The following is a 19,736-nucleotide window of genomic DNA, read 5'->3' on the forward strand; positions in this document are numbered from 1 at the left end:
CAATAGGTAGGATTCTACCATCCCACACTCAAATCCAGAATATCGTGTGCTCGAGATGATAGAAGGCCGAGTGGTTCTAGTATTTACATAGAAATTCTCGAATCACTACAATGCTGCCTCCTCTTGTGATTCTTGAACAGAATATTTGCTATTACTAGCTGAAATTTATTACAGAACTCAATTAGTCTCCCACCCCCTCTCATTCCATGGCCCAAGCCCATATTCTCCTGTAACCTTTTCTTCCCCTACAACTGCATGCCAGTACCCCATGACTATTAGATTTTCATATACTTGTATGGATATGGTGTCTGTTCTTTTGTACATGTCCGAAAGAGCAGACACCATTGATGACCTGCAGCTGTCTAGAACAAAATTAGAATTAATTTAATACCTTCAGCTGCTGACGGGCATTGATATATATCAACGGGGACAGGTGAAAATGTGTGCCTCGACTGGGACTCAAACCCGGGATCTTCTTTACATGACAGACGCTCTATCCATCTGAGCCACTGAGGGCACAGAGGTTAGTGCGACTGCAAGGACTATCTCGCGCAGGCCTCCCATGAGAACCACATTCTGACCTTGTATGTCCCCACACTACATTTGTAGTGTCCCACCCCAACACAGTCATTACTCATGGAAGACATTCTTACCAAGTCCAGTAAGAGTTCAGGGAATATGTGTGCATCCGCACAGAAGGAGGAGGTCATGGTTGGTATTGCCAGAACTGTATACTTATATATACATCGTGTCTGTTCTTTCAGATATGTTTGAAGCAAATGTTCTTTAGCCGCCATGGGGACATCAATCAATCAGCATGATTGCCTTCGTTGTAGCTTTGTTTTTTTACAAAGATATGAACAGCAGTATGACTTTTTTAAATGGCACCCTGTATTTTTTATTTGGTAATTCATTTCCTCTCCTAAAGACCTATTCAAAAATGTATCACAGTGTACCATTCACGGAAACAAAATGTTATTAATTACATAACACAACACTGACTTTAGCGAGTCCAGGATCACAAACGCATCCACTTGCTGGAGTTGTCAAAAAACAAATGAAAACCAAATAAAATAATTACACAAAATTGACTGACTCTCCTGTACCATTGCCCAGGAGTAGAACACTCGAAGGTGCTCGAAGTGGTGACCCTGGACACTGATACACTCGTTGACTGAAAGAATTCTTTACTGCTTCCAGTGTTGCCTGCTGAAGAGAATTACAAGCCACCGCGATATGTTCCTGCATGTCCTCTGGAGTTGTTGGAATATCGCGATAGACAATGTCTTTAATGTACCCCCAAAGAAAAAAAGTCCAGAGGATTTAAATCAGGAGACTTAGCAGGACAAGTAACCGTTCCTCCTTGACTAATCCATCTGGTAGGATACCTTTGGTTCAGAACACAATATGCACACAAGGCATTATGTGCTGGACATCCATTGTGTTGATACCACATAAGCATTCTAGTTCTTAGTGGCACTTTATCGAGAAAAAGAGGAAGAATTTGTCTGAGGAAGTTGGCATACGCTGTGCCGCTTAAACTACCACTGATGAAATAAGGGCCAATAACTGTAGTACCAAGCATACCCGCCAGGACAGCCGAGAGCACTAACACGCTGCTTCCTGGACTCAGGTAGGCGCACCGGCCCCGGATCGAATCCGCCCGTTGGATTAACGACGACGGCCGGTGTGCCGGCCAGGCTGGATGTGGTTTTTAGGCAGTTTTCCACATCCTACTAGGTGAATACCCGGCTGGTCCCCATGTCCCACCTCAGTTACATGACTCGCAAACATTTGAAACACGTTCACACTATTTCATGATTTACACTAGACACAGACAGCTGGGGTACACTAATTCCGTCCCGGGGGGGTATGGGGTGGCGGCAAAAAGGGCATCCAGCCACCCTTCAAATTAACCATGACAAATCCGTACTTAACCCTGCCGACCCTGCGCACAATGTGGGATAAAGGCAGTAACTGTCTAAGCCATCATGGGTTGTCGCTGGACCAATGAAGCCTGTTCCTTGTATTTACCTGTCCTTTGTTTGAGAAGGTACATTCACCGGTAAATGGAACATTGGAGAAGTAGTTCGGGTTCGCGATGATTTGCTGCTGTACCCACTGACAGAACTGTACACGATTCTGGAAATCATCCCCATGCAATTCTTGATGTAAGTGTACATGGTAAAGACGGAACCAGTGACTTGTAAAAATACGATGTACACTGGATTTAAATGCCAATCTCGTGTTCAAGCTGTCATGTGCTCATATGTGAATTCATAGCAATGGAAGCAAGAACAGTAACTTCGGCAGCTTCACCTGTTGAGTGCTACGACAATTACATTGCTGTGAGTTGAAACTTCCTGTTTCCTGAAGTGTCACAACAAAATGAGAAAACATCCGTTGGGAAGGTGGGTTCTTGTCAGGATATCGCTCTCTGTACAATTCTGCTGCCTGCGTAGCATTTCACCAACCTTTAACAACAACAATAACGTTATGTTGATGCAGTTCGTAGGAAGGACAGCCTTTACCGTATGCCTATTCTACACAAGAGTATTTAAAAGGACTAAACTACTGTACTAAATGTACCCTTGCATAAGAAAGCAGTACTGCAATTACTGTTCTGCTAACTTACATTCCTCATAGATGATAGCATTTCTATCTTCTCTTCATTTGGTGTTCATTCTACTCTCACAACTCTTCAACTAATGATGGTTGACGGAATGACGGGTGTGCATTCTACTTCTGATTACATTTGTCCTCCGTCAACGTCAGCATGTGGATGTGTTCCATTACGCCGAGTACCTGCACTAAGTGCTGGGAATGTCAACGTCAATGTTGCGTTATATGATTAATAACGTTGTGTTTCAGTGAATGGTACACTGTGATACATTTTTTAATAGGTCTTTAGGAGAGGAAATGAATTACCGAATAATAAATACAGGGTGCTATTTAAAAAAGTCATACCGCTGCTCATATCTTTGTAAAAAACAAAGCTACAATGAAGGCAATCATACTCATTGATGTCCCTCTGACGGCTAAAGAATATTTGCTTGAAACATTTTTTAATTTGCATCTGGACAAACAGTTATTTACAATGGTCAAGATAAATGGGATACCCTGTATAACGCACAAAGTATTGCCACGCATGTGTCAGAGTCACTGTGACAGAAGGACCACACAGCCTGGCAGCAGAACCCTCACTGGTGGAACTGCAAAGATCAGCTGTGTTTGGCATTGCCTCTCTGGCATCTTTGTCTGGAGCGTATCTCAGAGATGACAGGATTTCACACATTATCCAGCTGTCATTGTTCATTAGATTTTCCACAACACGTATTTCAATGGACCATTTTATAATGGAGTCCCAAAAAGGCCAAAATTAATGTTTTGTCATACTCTGCTGAATGTCCATTGGAGATACAATGTTCAACAATTGCAGACTTGTTTGATTGTAGAAGACGAGTGCAACATTTATGTTCTGTGCAGCTTTCTTCCACTGTAGTGTTGTTTGTCTTTCTTAAGGAGTGGATAAAGATAGAATTTTAATTTTTTTAAATTCAGTCAATAATGATATGAAATACTGAAAATCAATTTTTTTTTTTTTTTTTTTTTTTTTTTTTTTTTTTTTTTTTTTTTTTAACCCAGGAAGCTGTTAGACAAGCAACTAGGACTAAGTGATTGTGCCCCAGGTAGTCATTTCAGAACTGACAAGAGGTTGGTGCACCAGAGGTCTGCACGCATGCACATGTTTTTACAACTACATCTATACTTTGCAAGCAACTGTATAAATAATGGTGGAAAATACTTTATGTACCACTATCACTTCTCCCTTTTCCAGTTCCAGTCACATATGGTTCACAAAAACAATGATTGCTGGTAAGCCTCTGTGTGGCCTCAAATCTCTCTAATTTTATCTTCACGGTCTTTTTGCTAGATATACCTTGGAGGAAGCAATATATGGTTGACTTTTCTAAGAATGTACAGTCTTGAATTTTTAACAGTAGACCATACTGTGATGCAGGGCACCACCCTTACAGTGTCTGCCACTGGAGTTGACTAAACATCTCCATGACACTTCTGTGCTTACTTGCTGCTGTTCTTTGTATATTCCCTATTTCCTGTCTCAATCCTATCTGGTGTGGATCCCAGACTGACTAGCAACATTCAAGTATGGTCGTATGGATGTTTTGAATGCTGCTTCCTTTGCTGCTGGATTCTTCCAATGAATCTCAGTCTGGCATCCACCATACCCATGATCACTTTGATGTGTTTGTTCCATTTCAAATCAGCCTGTATACATACTACTAGATATTTTATGGAAGTAACTGCTTTACTAGTGGTGCTGCAATCATGCAACAATTGCAACTTGCTGAACCAAGTGTCGATTCTCTGTAGGTCTTTCTCAGTTTAATTACAATTTTCTATAACAACGAAAATAATCAATTTTCGACAATATAATGTAATTGGATAGATAAAAAAACCTACTCGCCAAACAAACACACACATAAAAAAAGGTTTTACTTGCGTAAGCTTTCGGAGCCAGTGGTTCCTTCTTCCGGCAGAAGAGTTGATGAGAAATGAGCTGGAGAACTTTAGAAAAAGGGGTAGAGTTCAGAAAAATCACCCATAACCCTAGAGGAGACTTACCAGACGGGATGAGAAGGATAGACTGATTGTTGTGGACTGCACCAGACTGCACCTGAAAGCTTTAAAGTGGAAGACAGGGTAACATGCAAGACAGAGATTACTGCTCACTGCTAAAACATCATGCACGAGTTAATAGACTGAAAAGCTACGTACATTGTATGTAACAGAGGTGGGAGGGGGATGGTGAAATATAGACAGGTCAGAAAAGGAAAGATGTAGAAAACTAAACTGGAGTTAAGAAAAGAGTAGTTACTATGAAGAAATGTTGAGACAGAAAACCTTAATGTAAATTAAGGCCAGGTGGGTGGCGAATTCCAAGGACAAGTCATAGCATTAGTTCCCACCTGCGGAGTTCTGAGAGACTGTCATCTTGGGGAAGAATCCAGATGACGCATGTGGTGCAACAGGCACTCAGGTCACAACTGTCATGTTATAGATAATCCTTTGCAACAGCATATTGTGTGTTGCGGGTATACACCCTCTACCTATGCCCATTCATCTTACCTGAAACATGGTGGTAGTCATGCCAATGTAAAAGGTCCAACAGCATTGTTAAGATAACAACTGATATATGACATGTCGTTTCACAGGTGGCTCTCCCTTTGATAGCATATGTTTTGCCAGTTGCAGGGCCGGTGTAAGTGGTGGTAAGAGGGTGCATAGGGTAGGTCTCACAGCAGGGATGGTCACAGGGGTTGGAGACATAGGGTAGGGAGATGGGTGCAGAATGAGCATAAGATCTGACAAAGATACTACGGAGATTGGGAGGGCAACGAAAAGCCATTCTAGGTGACAATAGTTCTCATTCCATGGCATGATTTTAGGAAGTCACAGCCTTGTCGAAGTAGCTGATTTATACATCCAAGACCAGAGTAATACTGAGTGACAAGTGGTGTGCTCTGAAGTTGTTTTTTGGAGGGATCAGCAGTACCAGCATTGGATGCGATGGCCCGTGAAATCTGCTGTTGGACAAGGCTGGTGGGGTAATTATGTTCAGTGAAGACTGAAGCAAGAATGCTGTTGTATTGCTGTAAAGAGTCTGCATCCGAACAAATATGTTTACCTCGAATGCCAACGTTTGACATGGAAATGATGGCAGCTGTCAAAATATAAGTACTCTATGTGGACAGAAGTGTGTGTAGCTGGCGTTCTATGAGGATGAAATCAACGTCAAGGAAAGTGGCATGCGAATTTGAATAGGACCATATGAAATTTAATTGGGCGAAGGTATTTAGAGATCACCAGAATCTGACCCACCTTAAAACCTCACGCCACTCACCAGAATTACACCTCAATCAGTAGAACTTCTTACCCCACCCAAACCATGAAAGCCAATCCTTTTAACTTCTTCCTACGATCTACAAACCAAATTATACTGGCCGTCTTATAGTTGCTGGCTTCAAAGCACCAACTGAATTTACATCTGCCTTAGCTGATTAGCACCTGCAATCCATAGTACAATGAGTTCTCTTCTATATTAAAGACACCAACAATTTCCTAGATTGACTGAAATCCATGCCTGTCCCACCCCCACCACACACCTTGCTTGTCACTATTAATGCCACCTCCCTCTACACCCCTATTCCCCACATACATGGTCTGTCTGTTGCTGAACACTCCCCCAGACTGCACTCACCTGATTCCAAACCTACGACATCCTTCCTACTCACATTAATCAACTTTATACTTACTTCCCCTGTGAGGGGCAGACATACAAACAGATCAGGGGAATGGCCTTGGGAACTAAGAAGGCTCCTTCCTACGCCAACCTTCTACGGGGCACTTGGAGAGTGCTTTCCTGGAATCCATAAGACTTCCTGGGATACATAAGACTTCAGACCCTGGTTTTGTTAAGATACATTGATGACACCTTTGCCATATGACTCACAGTGAGGCCGACCTGTTAAAATTCTTGGAATCTCTAAATACCTCCTCCCGATTAAATTTCACGTGATCTTATTCCAAATCCCATGCCATTTTCCTTGATGTCATTTCTTCCTTACTGAAGGCCACCTATACACTTCTGTCTGCATTAAATCTACTAACAAACAACAGTACTTCCCCTCCAATACAGCCTCAGCGTTCGAGGCATATGTATTTGTTCAGGTGCAGACTCTACAGCAATACAACACCATTCTTACCTCAGCCTTCACTGGACATAATTATCCCTCCAGCCTAGTTCAAAAGCAGATTTCCTGGGCCATCACATCCAATCCTGGTACTGCTGATCCATCAAAAAAAAAAAAAAAAAAAAAAAAAAAAAAAAAAAAAAAAAAAAAAAAAAAAAAAGAAACACACAACTTCAAAGCACACCACTTGTCGCTCAGTATAATCCTGGTCTTGAATGTACTTATCATCTATTTCAACAAGGCAATGACTTCCTAAAATGAGATCCATTCTGTCTTAAGATTTTGCCCACCAATACCTAGAATAGCTTTTCATCACCCTCCCAATCTCCACAATACCCTTGTCAGACCCAATGTTCCATCTGCACCATCCCCCCCCCCCCCCCCCCCCCTGTGGCTCCTTATCCTGTGACTGTCCAATGCAGTAAGACTTGCTGTATGCACATTTCTATCACCATCTATACCAGTCCTGTAACTGGGAAAACATATACTATGAAAGGGAGAGCCACCTGTAAAACAACACATCATGTATCAGCTGTTATGTAAACACTGTTTGACCTTTTACATTGGCATGACTACCACCAAGTTGTCAGTTAGGAAGAATGGGCATAGGTAGAGAGTGTATACTGGCAGCACACAATACCCTGTTGCAGAGCACACTCTACAACATGACAGTTGTGGCCTCACTGCCTGCTGCACCACATGTGCAATCTGGATTCTTCCCCCAGACACCAGATCTCAGAACTCTGTAGATGGGAACTAACACTACAACATGTCCTTGGTTCTCGACACCCACCTGGCCTTAATTTACATTAATTTCTTCCATCTCAGCATTTCTTCACATTAACTCTGTGTTACTTGACAGTAACCACTCTTTTCTTCACTCCATTTCAGTTTTCTACATCTCTCATTTTCTGATCTGTTTATTTTTTGCCGTACTCCTTCCACCTCTGTTACATACGCTGTACTTAGCTTTTCATACTTATTAACTTGTGCACAATGTTTTAGCAGTTATCAGTAATCTCTGTCTTGGATATTACCCTATCTTCCATCTTTAAGGTTGGTTGGTTGGTTTAAAGATTAAAGGAACCAAACTGCAAAGGTCATCGGTCCCTTGTTTCACAAACACACAGAGCACAGTGAAACCATCCATTAGTCATTCGAAGCACAAAAGAAAAATTCCAGATGAAGAAAAGCCCCAAGGTCAATAATAAAGAAACATGGAAAACGGAGCACAGCAACAAAAACAACAGAGAAGAAAGGCAGAAAGAATTAAAACTGTACAGCACACGATCGTGGCTGGCTGATCACGAAAAACCTCCAGCCTAAAAGATTAGGGTGGAGTCGAATGACAACACAAAACGAAGTAAAAGATACAGCACAAAAGAGGGTGATGCAATAAAATTATATGGATCTATAAAAGCGGCTTGCGCGAATAAAACTTAAAACCCAATCTGCCATAGAGACATTGTCACCTAAAAGAGATGATAAATCACCCTGGAGATTAAAAGTTCACCTGAGGGCGGCTAAAATAGGACATTCCAACAACATATGGGCCACCGTCATGTTTGCACCACAGCGACAGGGAGGGGGGTCCTCTTGACGCAGCAGATGGCCATGCGTCAGCCAAGAGTGACCGATGCGGAGCCTACAGAGAACAACAGAATCCCTGTGAGAGGCCCGCATGGAGGAACCCCAGACAGTCGTGGTCTCCTTTACTCGCCGCAGCTTTTTGGATGCAGACAGAGTGCGCCATTCGTCTCCCCACATCCCAAAGACCCGACGGCGCAACACCAATCGGAGATCAGTTGCCGGGAGGCCGATCTCCAACGTCAGCTTACGGGTTGCTTCTTTGGCTATCTGGGCGGCGAGTTCGTTTCCCACTACCCCAACGTGTCCTGAGGTCCATATGAACACCACTGAATGTCCACACTGTTCAAGAGCATGAACGGACTCCTGGATGGCAACAACAATGGGATGGCGTGGGTAGCACTGGTCAAGAGCCTGTAGACTACTGAGAGAGTCACTGCAAATGACAAAGGACTCTCCAGTACTGGTACGAATATGCTCAAGGGCACGAAAAATGGCTGTTAGCTCTGCAGTGTAAACACTGCAGCCTTCCGGCAAGGAGTGCTGGTCTACATAGTCCGCATGAGCATAAGCGTACCCCACACGGCCATCAACCATCGAGCCATCTGTATAGATAACCTCCGAGTCACGGGATGCATCGAGGAGAGCAAGAAATTGGCGGCGCAAGATTGCAGGAGGAACTGAATCTTTTCGCCATCTTGAGAGGTCCAGCCGAAGTTGCGGCCGACGAATACACCAAGGTGGTGTATGTGGGTGGACCTGAAAAGCAGATGGAAGAGGCAAAGACTCGAGTTCACTAAGGAGTGACCAAACATGGATCCCAATTGTATGGCCTGATCGCGGCCGCCAGTGTGGGATATGGACTGCCGCATTAGCGAAAAGGAGATGGTAGTTAGGTTGATAGGGCGAACAACGGACGTGGGCAGCATAGTCGGCTAAGAGTTGTTGACGCCAGATGCGAAGTGGAGGAACCCCAGCCTCAGCAAGTAGGCTATTAACAGGGCTGATGCGGAATGCTCCTGTCACCTGTCGAACCCCACAGTGGTGAACGGGGTCCAGCAGTTGCAATGCTGAGGGCGACGCTGAGCCATACGCCACACTCACATAATCCAGTCGGGACAGCACAAGGGCTTTGTAGAGCTGCAGCAGCGTATTACGATCTGCACCCCAAGTTGTGTTGCTGAGGCAGCGGAGGACATTCAGATGCTGCCAGCACTGACGCTTCAGCTGACGAATATGTGGCAGCCAAGTAAGCCGGGCATCGAACAGCAATCCCAGAAAACGGTAAGTGTCAACAACCCTGAGCATGGCATCCTGAAGATAGAGCTCAGGGTAGGGATGGACAGTTCGACACCGACAAAAGTGCATAACACAAGTCATCTACATCTATATCTACATCTACATCCATACTCCGCAAGCCACCTGACGGTGTGTGTGGCGGAGGGTACCTTGAGTACCTCTATCGGTTCTCCCTTCTATTCCAGTCTCGTATTTTTCGTGGAAAGAAGGATTGTCGGTATGCTTCTGTGTGGGCTCTAATCTCTCTGATTTTATCCTCATGGTCTCTTTGCGAGATATACGTAGGAGGGAGCAATATACTGCTTGACTCTTCGGTGAACGTATGTTGTCGAAACTTTAACAAAAGCCCGTACCGAGCTACTGAGTGTCTCTCCTGCAGAGTCTTCCACTGGAGTTTATCTATCATCTCCGTAACGCTTTCGTGATTACTAAATGATTCTGTATCGAAGCGCGCTGCTCTCTGTTGGATCTTCTCTATCTCTTCCATCAACCCTATCTGGTACGGATCCCACACTGCTGAGCAGTATTCAAGCAGTGGGCGAACAAGCGTACTGTAACCTACTTCCTTTGCTTTCGGATTGCATTTCCTTAGGATTCTTCCAATGAATCTCAGTCTGGCATCTGCTTTACCGACAATCAACTTTATATGATCATTCCATTTTAAATCACTCCTAATGTGTACTCCCAGATAATTTATGGAATTAACTGCTTCCAATTGCTGACCTATTTTGTAGCTAAATGATAAGGGATCTATCTTTCTATGTAATCGCAGCACATTACACTTGTCTACATTGAGATTCAATTGCCATTCCCTGCACCATGCGTCAATTCGCTGCAGATCCCACATGAAATGAATCTTACTGCGGAAGACTTCTCTCCATTGAGAATGACTTGCTGCGTTCTGTTAACTAGGAACTCTTCAATCCAATCACACAATTGACCTGATAGTCCATATGCTCTTACTTTGTTCATTAAACGACTGTGGGAACTGTATTGAATGCCTTGCGGAAGTCAAGAAACACGGCATCTACCTGGGAACCCGTGTCTATGGCCCTCTGAGTCTCGTGGACGAATAGCGTGAGCTGGGTTTCACACGACCGTCTTTTTCAAAACCCATGCTGATTCCTACGGAGTAGATTTCTAGTCTCCAGAAAAGTCATTATACTCTAACATAATACATGTTCCAAAATTCTACAACTGATCGACGTAAGAGATATAGGTCTATAGTTCTGCACATCTGTTCGACGTCCCTTCTTGAAAACGGGGATGACCTGTGCCCTTTTCCAATCCTTTCGAACGCTACGCTCTTCTAGAGACCTACGGTACACCGCTGCAAGAAGGGGGCAAGTTCCTTCGCGTACTCTGTGTAAAATTGAACTGGTATCCCATCAGGTCCAGCGGCCTTTCCTCTTTTGAGCGATTTTAGTTGTTTCTCTATCCCTCTGTTGTCTATTTCGATATCTACCATTTTGTCATCTGTGCGACAATCTAGAGAAGAAACTACAGTGCAGTCTTCCTCTGTGAAACAGCTTTGGAAAAAGACATTTAGTATTTCGGCCTTTAGTCTGTCATCCTCTATTTCAGTACCATTTTGGTCACAGAGTGTCTGGACATTTGTTTTGATCCACCTACCGCTTTGAGGTAAGACCAAAATTTCTTAGGATTTTCTGCCAAGTCAGTACATAGAACTTTACTTCCGAATTCATTGAACACCTCTCGCATAGCCCTCCTCACACTACATTTCGCTTCGCGTAATTTTTATTTGTCTGCAAGGCTTTGGCTATGTTTATGTTTGCTGTGAAGTCTTCGCATGAGGAAAGTGAAACCCATGGGCTAGGGCCCGCGCCTTGCATATGGCTCCCTGCAACCTACGTTCTGCAACACTAATGGTGGAGGAGCTGAAAAAGATGCAGAAATTGTCAGCATATAACGCGGGTGAGACAGACGACCCCACTGCTGCTGCAAGGCCATTAATGGCCACAAGGAAAAGTGGCACACTCAATATAGAGCCCTGTGGAACGCCGTTCTCCTGGACATGAAGCGAACTATGGGATGTGCCAAGTAAAATGCGGACTGTCTGAACAGACAAAAAATTCTTAATAAAAATGGGTAGAGAGCCCCGGAGACCCCACCCGTGCAACGTGGCGAGAATATGGTAATGCCATGTCGTGTCAGAGGCTCTGGAGAGGTCGAAAAAGATGGAGACGAGGTGTTGGCACCTGGAAAAAGCAGTACGGATTGCAGACTCAAGGAAGACCAAAGTATCGGCGGTGGAACGGACCTGACGGAAGCCGCTCTGGCACGCAGTACGGATTGCAGACTCAAGGAAGACCAAAGTATCGGCGGTGGAACGGACCTGACGGAAGCCGCTCTGGCACGACGCCAGAAGACCCCGAGACTCAAGCAGTCAACACAGCCGTCGACTCACCATAGGTTCCAGTAGCTTGCACAGAGTGTCTGTCATGCTGATGGGCCGATAGCTATCCACATTAAGTGGGTACTTACCAGGCTTCAGCACCAGAATGATGGTACTTTCTGGCCACTGTGACGGAAAGACACCATCGCCCCATATGCGGTTGAAGATGGCAAGAACACATCGCTGACAGTCCGGGGACAGGTGTTTGAGCATCTGATTGTGGACGCCATCTGGCCCAGAGGCTGTATTGGGGCACTGTGCCAGGGCGCTTTGGAGTTCCCACGAACTAAATGGGGCGTTATACGCCTCAGGGTGGCGAGAAGCAAAAGAAAGCCGTTTCCCTTCCTCCCGGCCTTTGAGCGCGCGAAACGCAGGCGGGTAATTCCCCAACGCAGAGGCCCGAACATAGTGCAGAGCGAAATGCTTGGCGATTGCATCGGCATCGGTGGATAGCACCCCGTTGATGGTAAGCCCTGGGACACCTGTAGAGTGCTGCAGTCCAAAGATGCGCTGAATCTTCATCCACACCTGGGAGGGTGAAGTACGGGAACCAATGGTGGAAATGTACCTCTCCCAGCACTCCTGTTTCCGCCTTTTGATGAGCCGCCGGATCTGAGCATGGAGACGTTTGAATAAAATGAGGTTCTCCAAAGACGGGTGCTGCTTATGTCACTCAAGAGCTCGCCGACGCTCTTTAATGGCTTCAGCGACCTCCGGAGACCACCAAGGCACTGACTTTCGCCGGGGGCACCCTAACGAACGAGGAATGGTACGTTCCGCAGCGGAAACAATCGCTGCAGTCAGTGTCTCAACCGCCACATCGATGGTACCGTGGGGGAGAGATTCAACAGTGGCAACAGAGGAGAACATTTCCCAGTTTGCCGTGCTAAATAAATGCCCATCAGGGCAAGCGTTCATGGGAGCGACACTGGGGTAGTGAAAGGAAGATGGGAAAATGGTCACTACCACACAAGTCGTCATGGACTCGCCAGTGGACCGATGGTACAAGCCCTGGGCTGCACAATGACAGATCTATGGCCGAGAACGTGCCATGTGCCACACTGAAATGTGTGGTGGCGCCAGTGTTTAAGAGGCAGAGGTCGAGTTGGGAGATGAGGCTCTCGACATCTCTGCCTCGACCAGTAATCTTCGTTCCACCCCACAGGGGATTGTGGGCATTAAAATCCCCCAGGAGAAGAATAGGCGTGGGAAGTTGGGTGACAAGTGCAGCAAATTCGGTCAGGGGGACTGTACCACCTGGAGGGAGATAGACACTGCAGATGGTTATGTCCTGGGTAGTCCTTACACAGACAGCCACAGCTTCCAATGATGTTTGAAGGGGCACAGGAGCACTATATACAGAGGTAAGGACATACACGCAGGCTCCACCTGACACGCTATTGTAAGTGCTACGGTTGCAGTAATAACCCCTGTATCCACGAAGGACAGGGGTCCGCACTGCCAGGAACCAGGTTTCCTGGAGGGCAATGCAGAAAGCAGGTGTCATGCTTAGAAGCTGACGTAGCTCAGGTAGATGGCTAAAATAACCGCCACAATTCCACTGGAGGACTGTACAAACCATGTCCTGGAGGGGCATGAAGGCACTGAAAAGGCAAATTACTTCGCAGGCTCACATGCTGCCACCGACTGAGTGACGGACGTCGCAACATCCATCGTTTCTGAGGAGACGGCGAGATTCAGGTCATCAGGGGACGCAAAGAGCTCGACCTCATCCTTAGAGGCGGAACAGGAAGCGGTGGTGCGGGAACCACTGCATCCTTATTCTTCTTAGAGAGCTTCCTCTTCTCTCTCGTCTTTGGGAGGAGGGTTTGCATGCTGGGAGGGTTTTCCTGACGCGTTATCAGGAACAGAGGAAGAGCGTGAAGCCCTTCGACCAGCAGCTGGTGGCTTCTTCAGCCACTGCCTAGTGTCTTGTGAGACACTAGGGAAGTCCTTGGAAGGGACTCCCCCAAGGGACCCCTTCTGAACAAGTGAGGCCGGAGAGAGCTGTTGCCCCTCCGGCTGAGTAGCCGGAGAGGGCTCTTCTCCGGCTGAGAGGTGGGGACTGATGTCCCCGGTTGTTCGGGGCGCACTGCTCCCAAACTGGGTGTTTTGGGAGTAGTGGAAGATAGAGTGGCCCCTACCAGTGGTGGGGCAGGCGTAACTTGACTGTTCTGTGGGCCAACTGAGAAAGGAGTCTTTGCAGGAACTGGTGGCGGCAGTGTTACAGCAGCATAGCTCCTCAACATAGGTGTGGGATTGAGCCGTTCTAGTTTCTTCCTTGCCTCTTGGTAAGTTAAACGGTCCAGGGTCTTAATTTCTTGTATCTTCCACTCTCGTTGGTAGACTGCACAGTCTGGCGAGCAGGGAGAATGATGCTCCCCACAGTTAACGCAGGTGGGAGGCAGAGCACATGGAGCATTGGGATGCGAAGGTCGTCCACAATCTTGACACGTGGGGTTGGCAGTGCATCTGGAGGACATGTGTCCGAATTTCCAGCACTGGAAGCTTCGCATAGGGGGCAGGACATAGGGCTTCACATCGCACCGGTAGATCACGACCTTGACCTTCTCGGGCAAGCAGTCGCCCTCAAAGGCCAGGATGAAAGCACCGGTAGCGATCCTATTATCCTTGGGTCCCCTAAAGACACGACGAACAAAGTGTACACCTCGTCGTGCCAGGTTCTCCCGTAGCTCGTCATCAGACTGTAGCAGAAGATATTTATGAAAGATAATCCCCTGGACCAAATTTAGGGACTTATGGGGAGTGACGTTAACGGGTATGTCACCAAGCTTCTCACAGGCGAGTAATGCCCTTGACTGTGCAGATAAAGCTGCTTGTATCAGAATGGCCCCGCTCCGCATTTTGGAAAGAGACACCACTTCCCCAAACTTATCTTCAAGATGGGTCACAAAGAAGAGAGGCTTAGTCTCCAAAAATGAATCCCCATCAGTTCTGCTGCACACAAGGTATCGCGGTGAATACGGCTCCTGTCTGTCCGCAGCCCTACGTCCCTCCCAGGGCATGGCTATAGAAGGGAACGATTTGGGGTTATATGCCACAGCGTTATAGTCTACTTTACTGCGCTTAGAGACGTTGGTGGTCGTTCGACCACCGGATTGACGTGGCTGTTGCCGGGAGTCCCGATGCCCCAGAGAAACAGGCAGCCACTCCTTGGCGTACGTGGGGAGGTGGCAGCTCAGGCATCGGCAGTACGATCCCTGTGTTGTCAGGGGGCTACAACCTAGAGGGTACATGACGTGCCGGATGTTGGGTGCCATGGGAAGTCCATAATTATTGTGGGTGCAGATGGTGACGCACTAAGGGTGTAACTTACGCTACCCACCAGGTGTGTATGCCCAAAATTATAGATGGTGGGAGCAGTTACAACGCCAAGACGATGAAGAGCGCCAAGGTCTTAGGGCACAGAGGACTTATGGTGCACCACATAAGGCGTCCTTCTCCAAAAGGCTCGTACTTCTGTGGAATTGGGAAGAATGGAGGTCAAACCCTTATGGGGACCAACACATGAAAGGCCGAAACAGTTGAAACTCCTTTTAGTCGCCTCTTACGACAGGCAGGAATACCGCGGGCCTATTCTTACCCCTGAACCTGCAGGGGGACCATCTTTAAGTTTTCAGGTTTTCAAATCTTGTCCAGTGCAGTCCTCAACAATGAGTCTTTCCTTCTCATCCCATCTGGTAAGTCTCCCCTGACCTAGGGTTCTGGGCGGCTTTTCCAAACTCTTTTCCTAAAGCTCTCCAGTTCATTTACATTCACCCCTCTTCATTCCGCTCCAACCATTCTGTTGGAAGAAGGAGCCACTGGTTCCAAAAGCTTGCATTAGTAAAACCTTTTTTATGTGTATGTTCTCTTTCTGCCACTTCATGAGTAGATTTTTTTAATCTATTCAATTACATTATACTATAGTTTTTTAGTGTTGCAACATCTCTGTACACAACAGCTTTGTTTGCTAGAAACTCTTCTATACAATCACACAGTTTCTCTAATATCCTGTATGCTTATACACTGCTTGACAGTTGCTAAGGGACAGAGACATTGTTGGACTGCAGTAATCACGGTCAATAGTGGATGACATGAAAGACAGTATGTACGTAACAGGTGGGCTGGTACATTTATCACCAAGAATGGTACAGATTTCAGCACATAGAAAAGCAGGATAAGAGACAAATAATGTTCATGTATGACACAGGTCAGACTCCCAACATAAAGGTCAACATCAGATTATCAGCAAGGAATATGCCCTATTTGGGCACTAACACACATTTTGCACGTGTTATTCATGTTGGCTACCGAACTGTTGAAGAGTCCTTGGGGGATATTGTCCCACTCCTCTCTCACAGTGGTTTTCAGTTTTTGCACAGTTCAAGGAGGGGTGTTCATTGATTAGCATGTCTGCCACCAATAAATGGGCATAGGCATCCTAGACTTGCTTTATAGGGTCCAGGTCTGGGTAGAATGTAGGCCATTTCAAGTTCTGTATCTTTACTCTCCAAAGTGTCCAACATCTCAGCGATACTGTGTGGGTGGGCCTGTTGTACATAAACAGAAAGTCAGGATCTACCGCGCCACTAATCAGGTGGCTCTCTCTCCCCACACTAACTGATGGCCAGGATCACATGCCACAGTGTAGGAGGATTCGTCAGAGACCATCACTTTACTGCACTGTTGCTGACCCCAACCAACATGCTCCCTATACCAACGAAGTTTTTCTCAGAGATTGTGCAGTTGAAGTGGAATGTATTTAATAGACTTCCGAGCATACAAAACAGCCAGATTTAATAACCGAAAAATGGTTCTGGCAGAGACACATGTATCAGTAGTGATTTCTGGGTCTGCAGCGATTTACCTAGGAGTGAGGTAACTGTTCCTTTTCGCCACTCAGGCTACCCATTGAGCCTCTTGTGGTGTGGTGGTCTGTCTACAACCACCAGTGTGCTTTCACATATCATTTCCACCTTTAGTGGGCCTTTTTCAACTGTGAGATGACACTTTTAGGGACACCCATTACTGTGGCCACAGTAGTGACACTTTGACTGGCTTCAAGCCATCCAAGTGATCATCCACAATTGTAAGCCCTCAAATGATGTCTTGCAGACATGTTGCCATACCACACGGAGTGTCACACTTATCTCTTTCCTTAACAATGTTCTTCAGACACCACACTACTTCAGCTGTTGAATGCACATAGAGCGTTTGTGCATGGGCTTCACTACAGTTAACTTGTCCCACCCTGTAGGTTTCCTTTCATTGTCACTGGTCGGTGTTCCATAGCAATTGACAGTTGCTGCTTAGCCAGTATCTGTTGTCCCTTAGCAATTACCAAGCAGTGTATGTTGTTCATATGCGGCAGTGTGGAACTGTATCGAAGGCCTTCCAAAAGTCAATGAACATTGTGCCCACCTGGGAACCTGTATCTACTGCTGTTGGGTCTCATGAACGAACACAGCGAGCTGGGTTGCACATGATCATTGTTTTCAGAGCCATGTTGATTCCTGCAGAGAAGATTTTCGCTCTTCATAAATGTTGTAACATGCGAGCATAAAACATGTTCCAAAATACTGCAAGAGACCTACATCACAGATACAGGCCTATAGTTTTCTTCTTATCCTCAACGACTCTTCTTAAAAATGGGAATGACCTGTGCTTACACCCCCCCCCCCCCCATTTATCAGGAACATTTCATTTCACTGCTCCAAAGGTCTATGGTAAACTGCTGCTGGAAGAAGGCAAGTTGTTTAGCACACACTGTGCAGAATCCAACTGGTATTCCATCAGGTACAGAGGTATTTCCTCTGTTGAGCGATTTCAGCTGTTTTCTATTCCCTGGTCACTTATTTTTCAATATCTGTCATTCTGTCGTGTGTGTGTGTGTGTGTGTGTGTGTGTGTGTGTGTGTGTGTGTGTGTAGGGTGGGTGGGGGTGTTGCATGTGAGTGTGTAACCTTCACACAGCATTAATGCAAGAAAAAGAGCAATAATATGCTTGATAGCTAATGAGATGATGTCACATGTGTGTACTTACCGCCCTCCAATTTTTTTGCAGGCAAACTGTTGCATTTTCTTACTCTTGTTTAGTGTTTCCACTTGGAATGTCCATTATCTTAAAATTACTTTGATATACTGCATACAAGCAGCCTCACTTTCAATTTAAAATGTATGTTATGATAGAAAATGACAGACTGGAATCTCTATACTTACAATGCAGGAATTTTCAAATCTGCAATGCTCTTCAAGATCTTGTAACCATCCTTATGATGTCGATTCCAAGCTTGTACCCAGTTGTACATGTCTGCAACCAGGTCCCGAATGACTCTAGCATTTCCTGTCAGGTTCCCTTTCTGAGGTGTTGATTTCACAGGGCTGTCTGAAACTTCAATGTAAGGACAAATTACTCACACCTGGGGCTTTTTGGAATGAGAGAGAGAGAGAGAGAGAGAGAGAGAGAGAGAGAGAGATTATGTCTCACAGGAGTTTAAATTAGTGACACTGTACTACATGATCTGACAGAATATTGTGTGCGAGGTAACACATTCAAAACAGCCCTCAAATAATATGGAGTGAGCTGCTGGACTGATAATTTTTAGTACACACTTTGAAAATTGTAGGCTTTTAAGAGTGAATCCAATAAATTAGAATGAGATGTCATGTAAAAGGTGTGTGTGTGTGTATTCACAATACTGCTCTTATAGCAGGACTAAAACATATTTTGGTGGACCACTTTTCAATCTGGAGAGATTTTAAAAAAATAAAATAAAATACTAAAACTCACAAAAGAATTTCCTGACACTACAAGAAACTGGCAGAAGTTAGAATTTTTGTTTTATTCATATTCCTTGTAGCCTAATAAGGCTTAATGATTCCCACATCCTCCCTACTATTTACTCAATGCACTTTTCTTCATATTTCACCTCCCAAATTTTTAAGGAAAGTGCAGTCTTTGAGATGACAGGGTACCTATACCAATAAAAAGGATAATTTGAGCAATAGATAATTTTCAACTCGCTGAGCACTCACTTCACAATGATTTACAGTACAATCTTGACAAAAATATTATCACACTGCTAAGGAGCAGATCATCCATCTGCAAATGGTGCAACATACTGAGTGAACTCATGTGGTAATGTATTTCTTTGATTAAATTTTCGCAGGCTATCAGCTGAGTTGTGGGTGGGTAGGAAGTCTGGGAGTCTAGTTGTGGTGCTACTTGTCTATTACATACATGGCCTCCACTGCTTTGCACATAATAGTGTTCTCGACATATTTTTGCTAATGCTACACCACATGTGCAGATCAATTGGAAACCAGTCCTGGTTGACATATAATCATGTAGGCCTACTCTATTTCCACTGCCTCTGTGACGGCCAAATTCCAGAACATGTCGGCATGACACAGCACCTTTGATCTGTCCAAAATCAAATATTTGGCATTGGTTGACGTTGTGCTCTGCCTCTGCTGACTTGTTGATTTGGCCCAGGTGAAGAACACTCCTCATTTATTCTGAACAGTGCTGTGCCTGGCTGATGTTCTGCAAGTCGCACTCACAACTGATGCTATAGATGCTGGGTGTCCATAGCCCTAGTTGCTCTTTGACTGATGCAAGCATATTCTTGATTTTAATAGTTGCTCATAGAATCA

General features: G+C 45.3%; 1 protein-coding gene across 1 annotated transcript in view; it reads right to left on the reverse strand.

Annotated features, from left to right (window-relative positions):
• The window catches only part of LOC126236136 (cyclin-dependent kinase 2-interacting protein-like), a 106,534-nt gene that overhangs the window by 82,646 nt on the left and 4,152 nt on the right, over positions 1 to 19,736 (reverse strand). The window contains exon 2 of the mRNA XM_049945217.1: positions 18,300 to 18,471. Coding sequence (XP_049801174.1) covers positions 18,300 to 18,471 — 172 coding nt within the window. The remainder of the gene's footprint in view (positions 1 to 18,299; positions 18,472 to 19,736) is intronic.

Source organism: Schistocerca nitens, chromosome 2 (assembly GCF_023898315.1).
Source record: "Schistocerca nitens isolate TAMUIC-IGC-003100 chromosome 2, iqSchNite1.1, whole genome shotgun sequence".
NCBI classification, from domain to species: Eukaryota; Metazoa; Arthropoda; class Insecta; order Orthoptera; family Acrididae; genus Schistocerca; species Schistocerca nitens.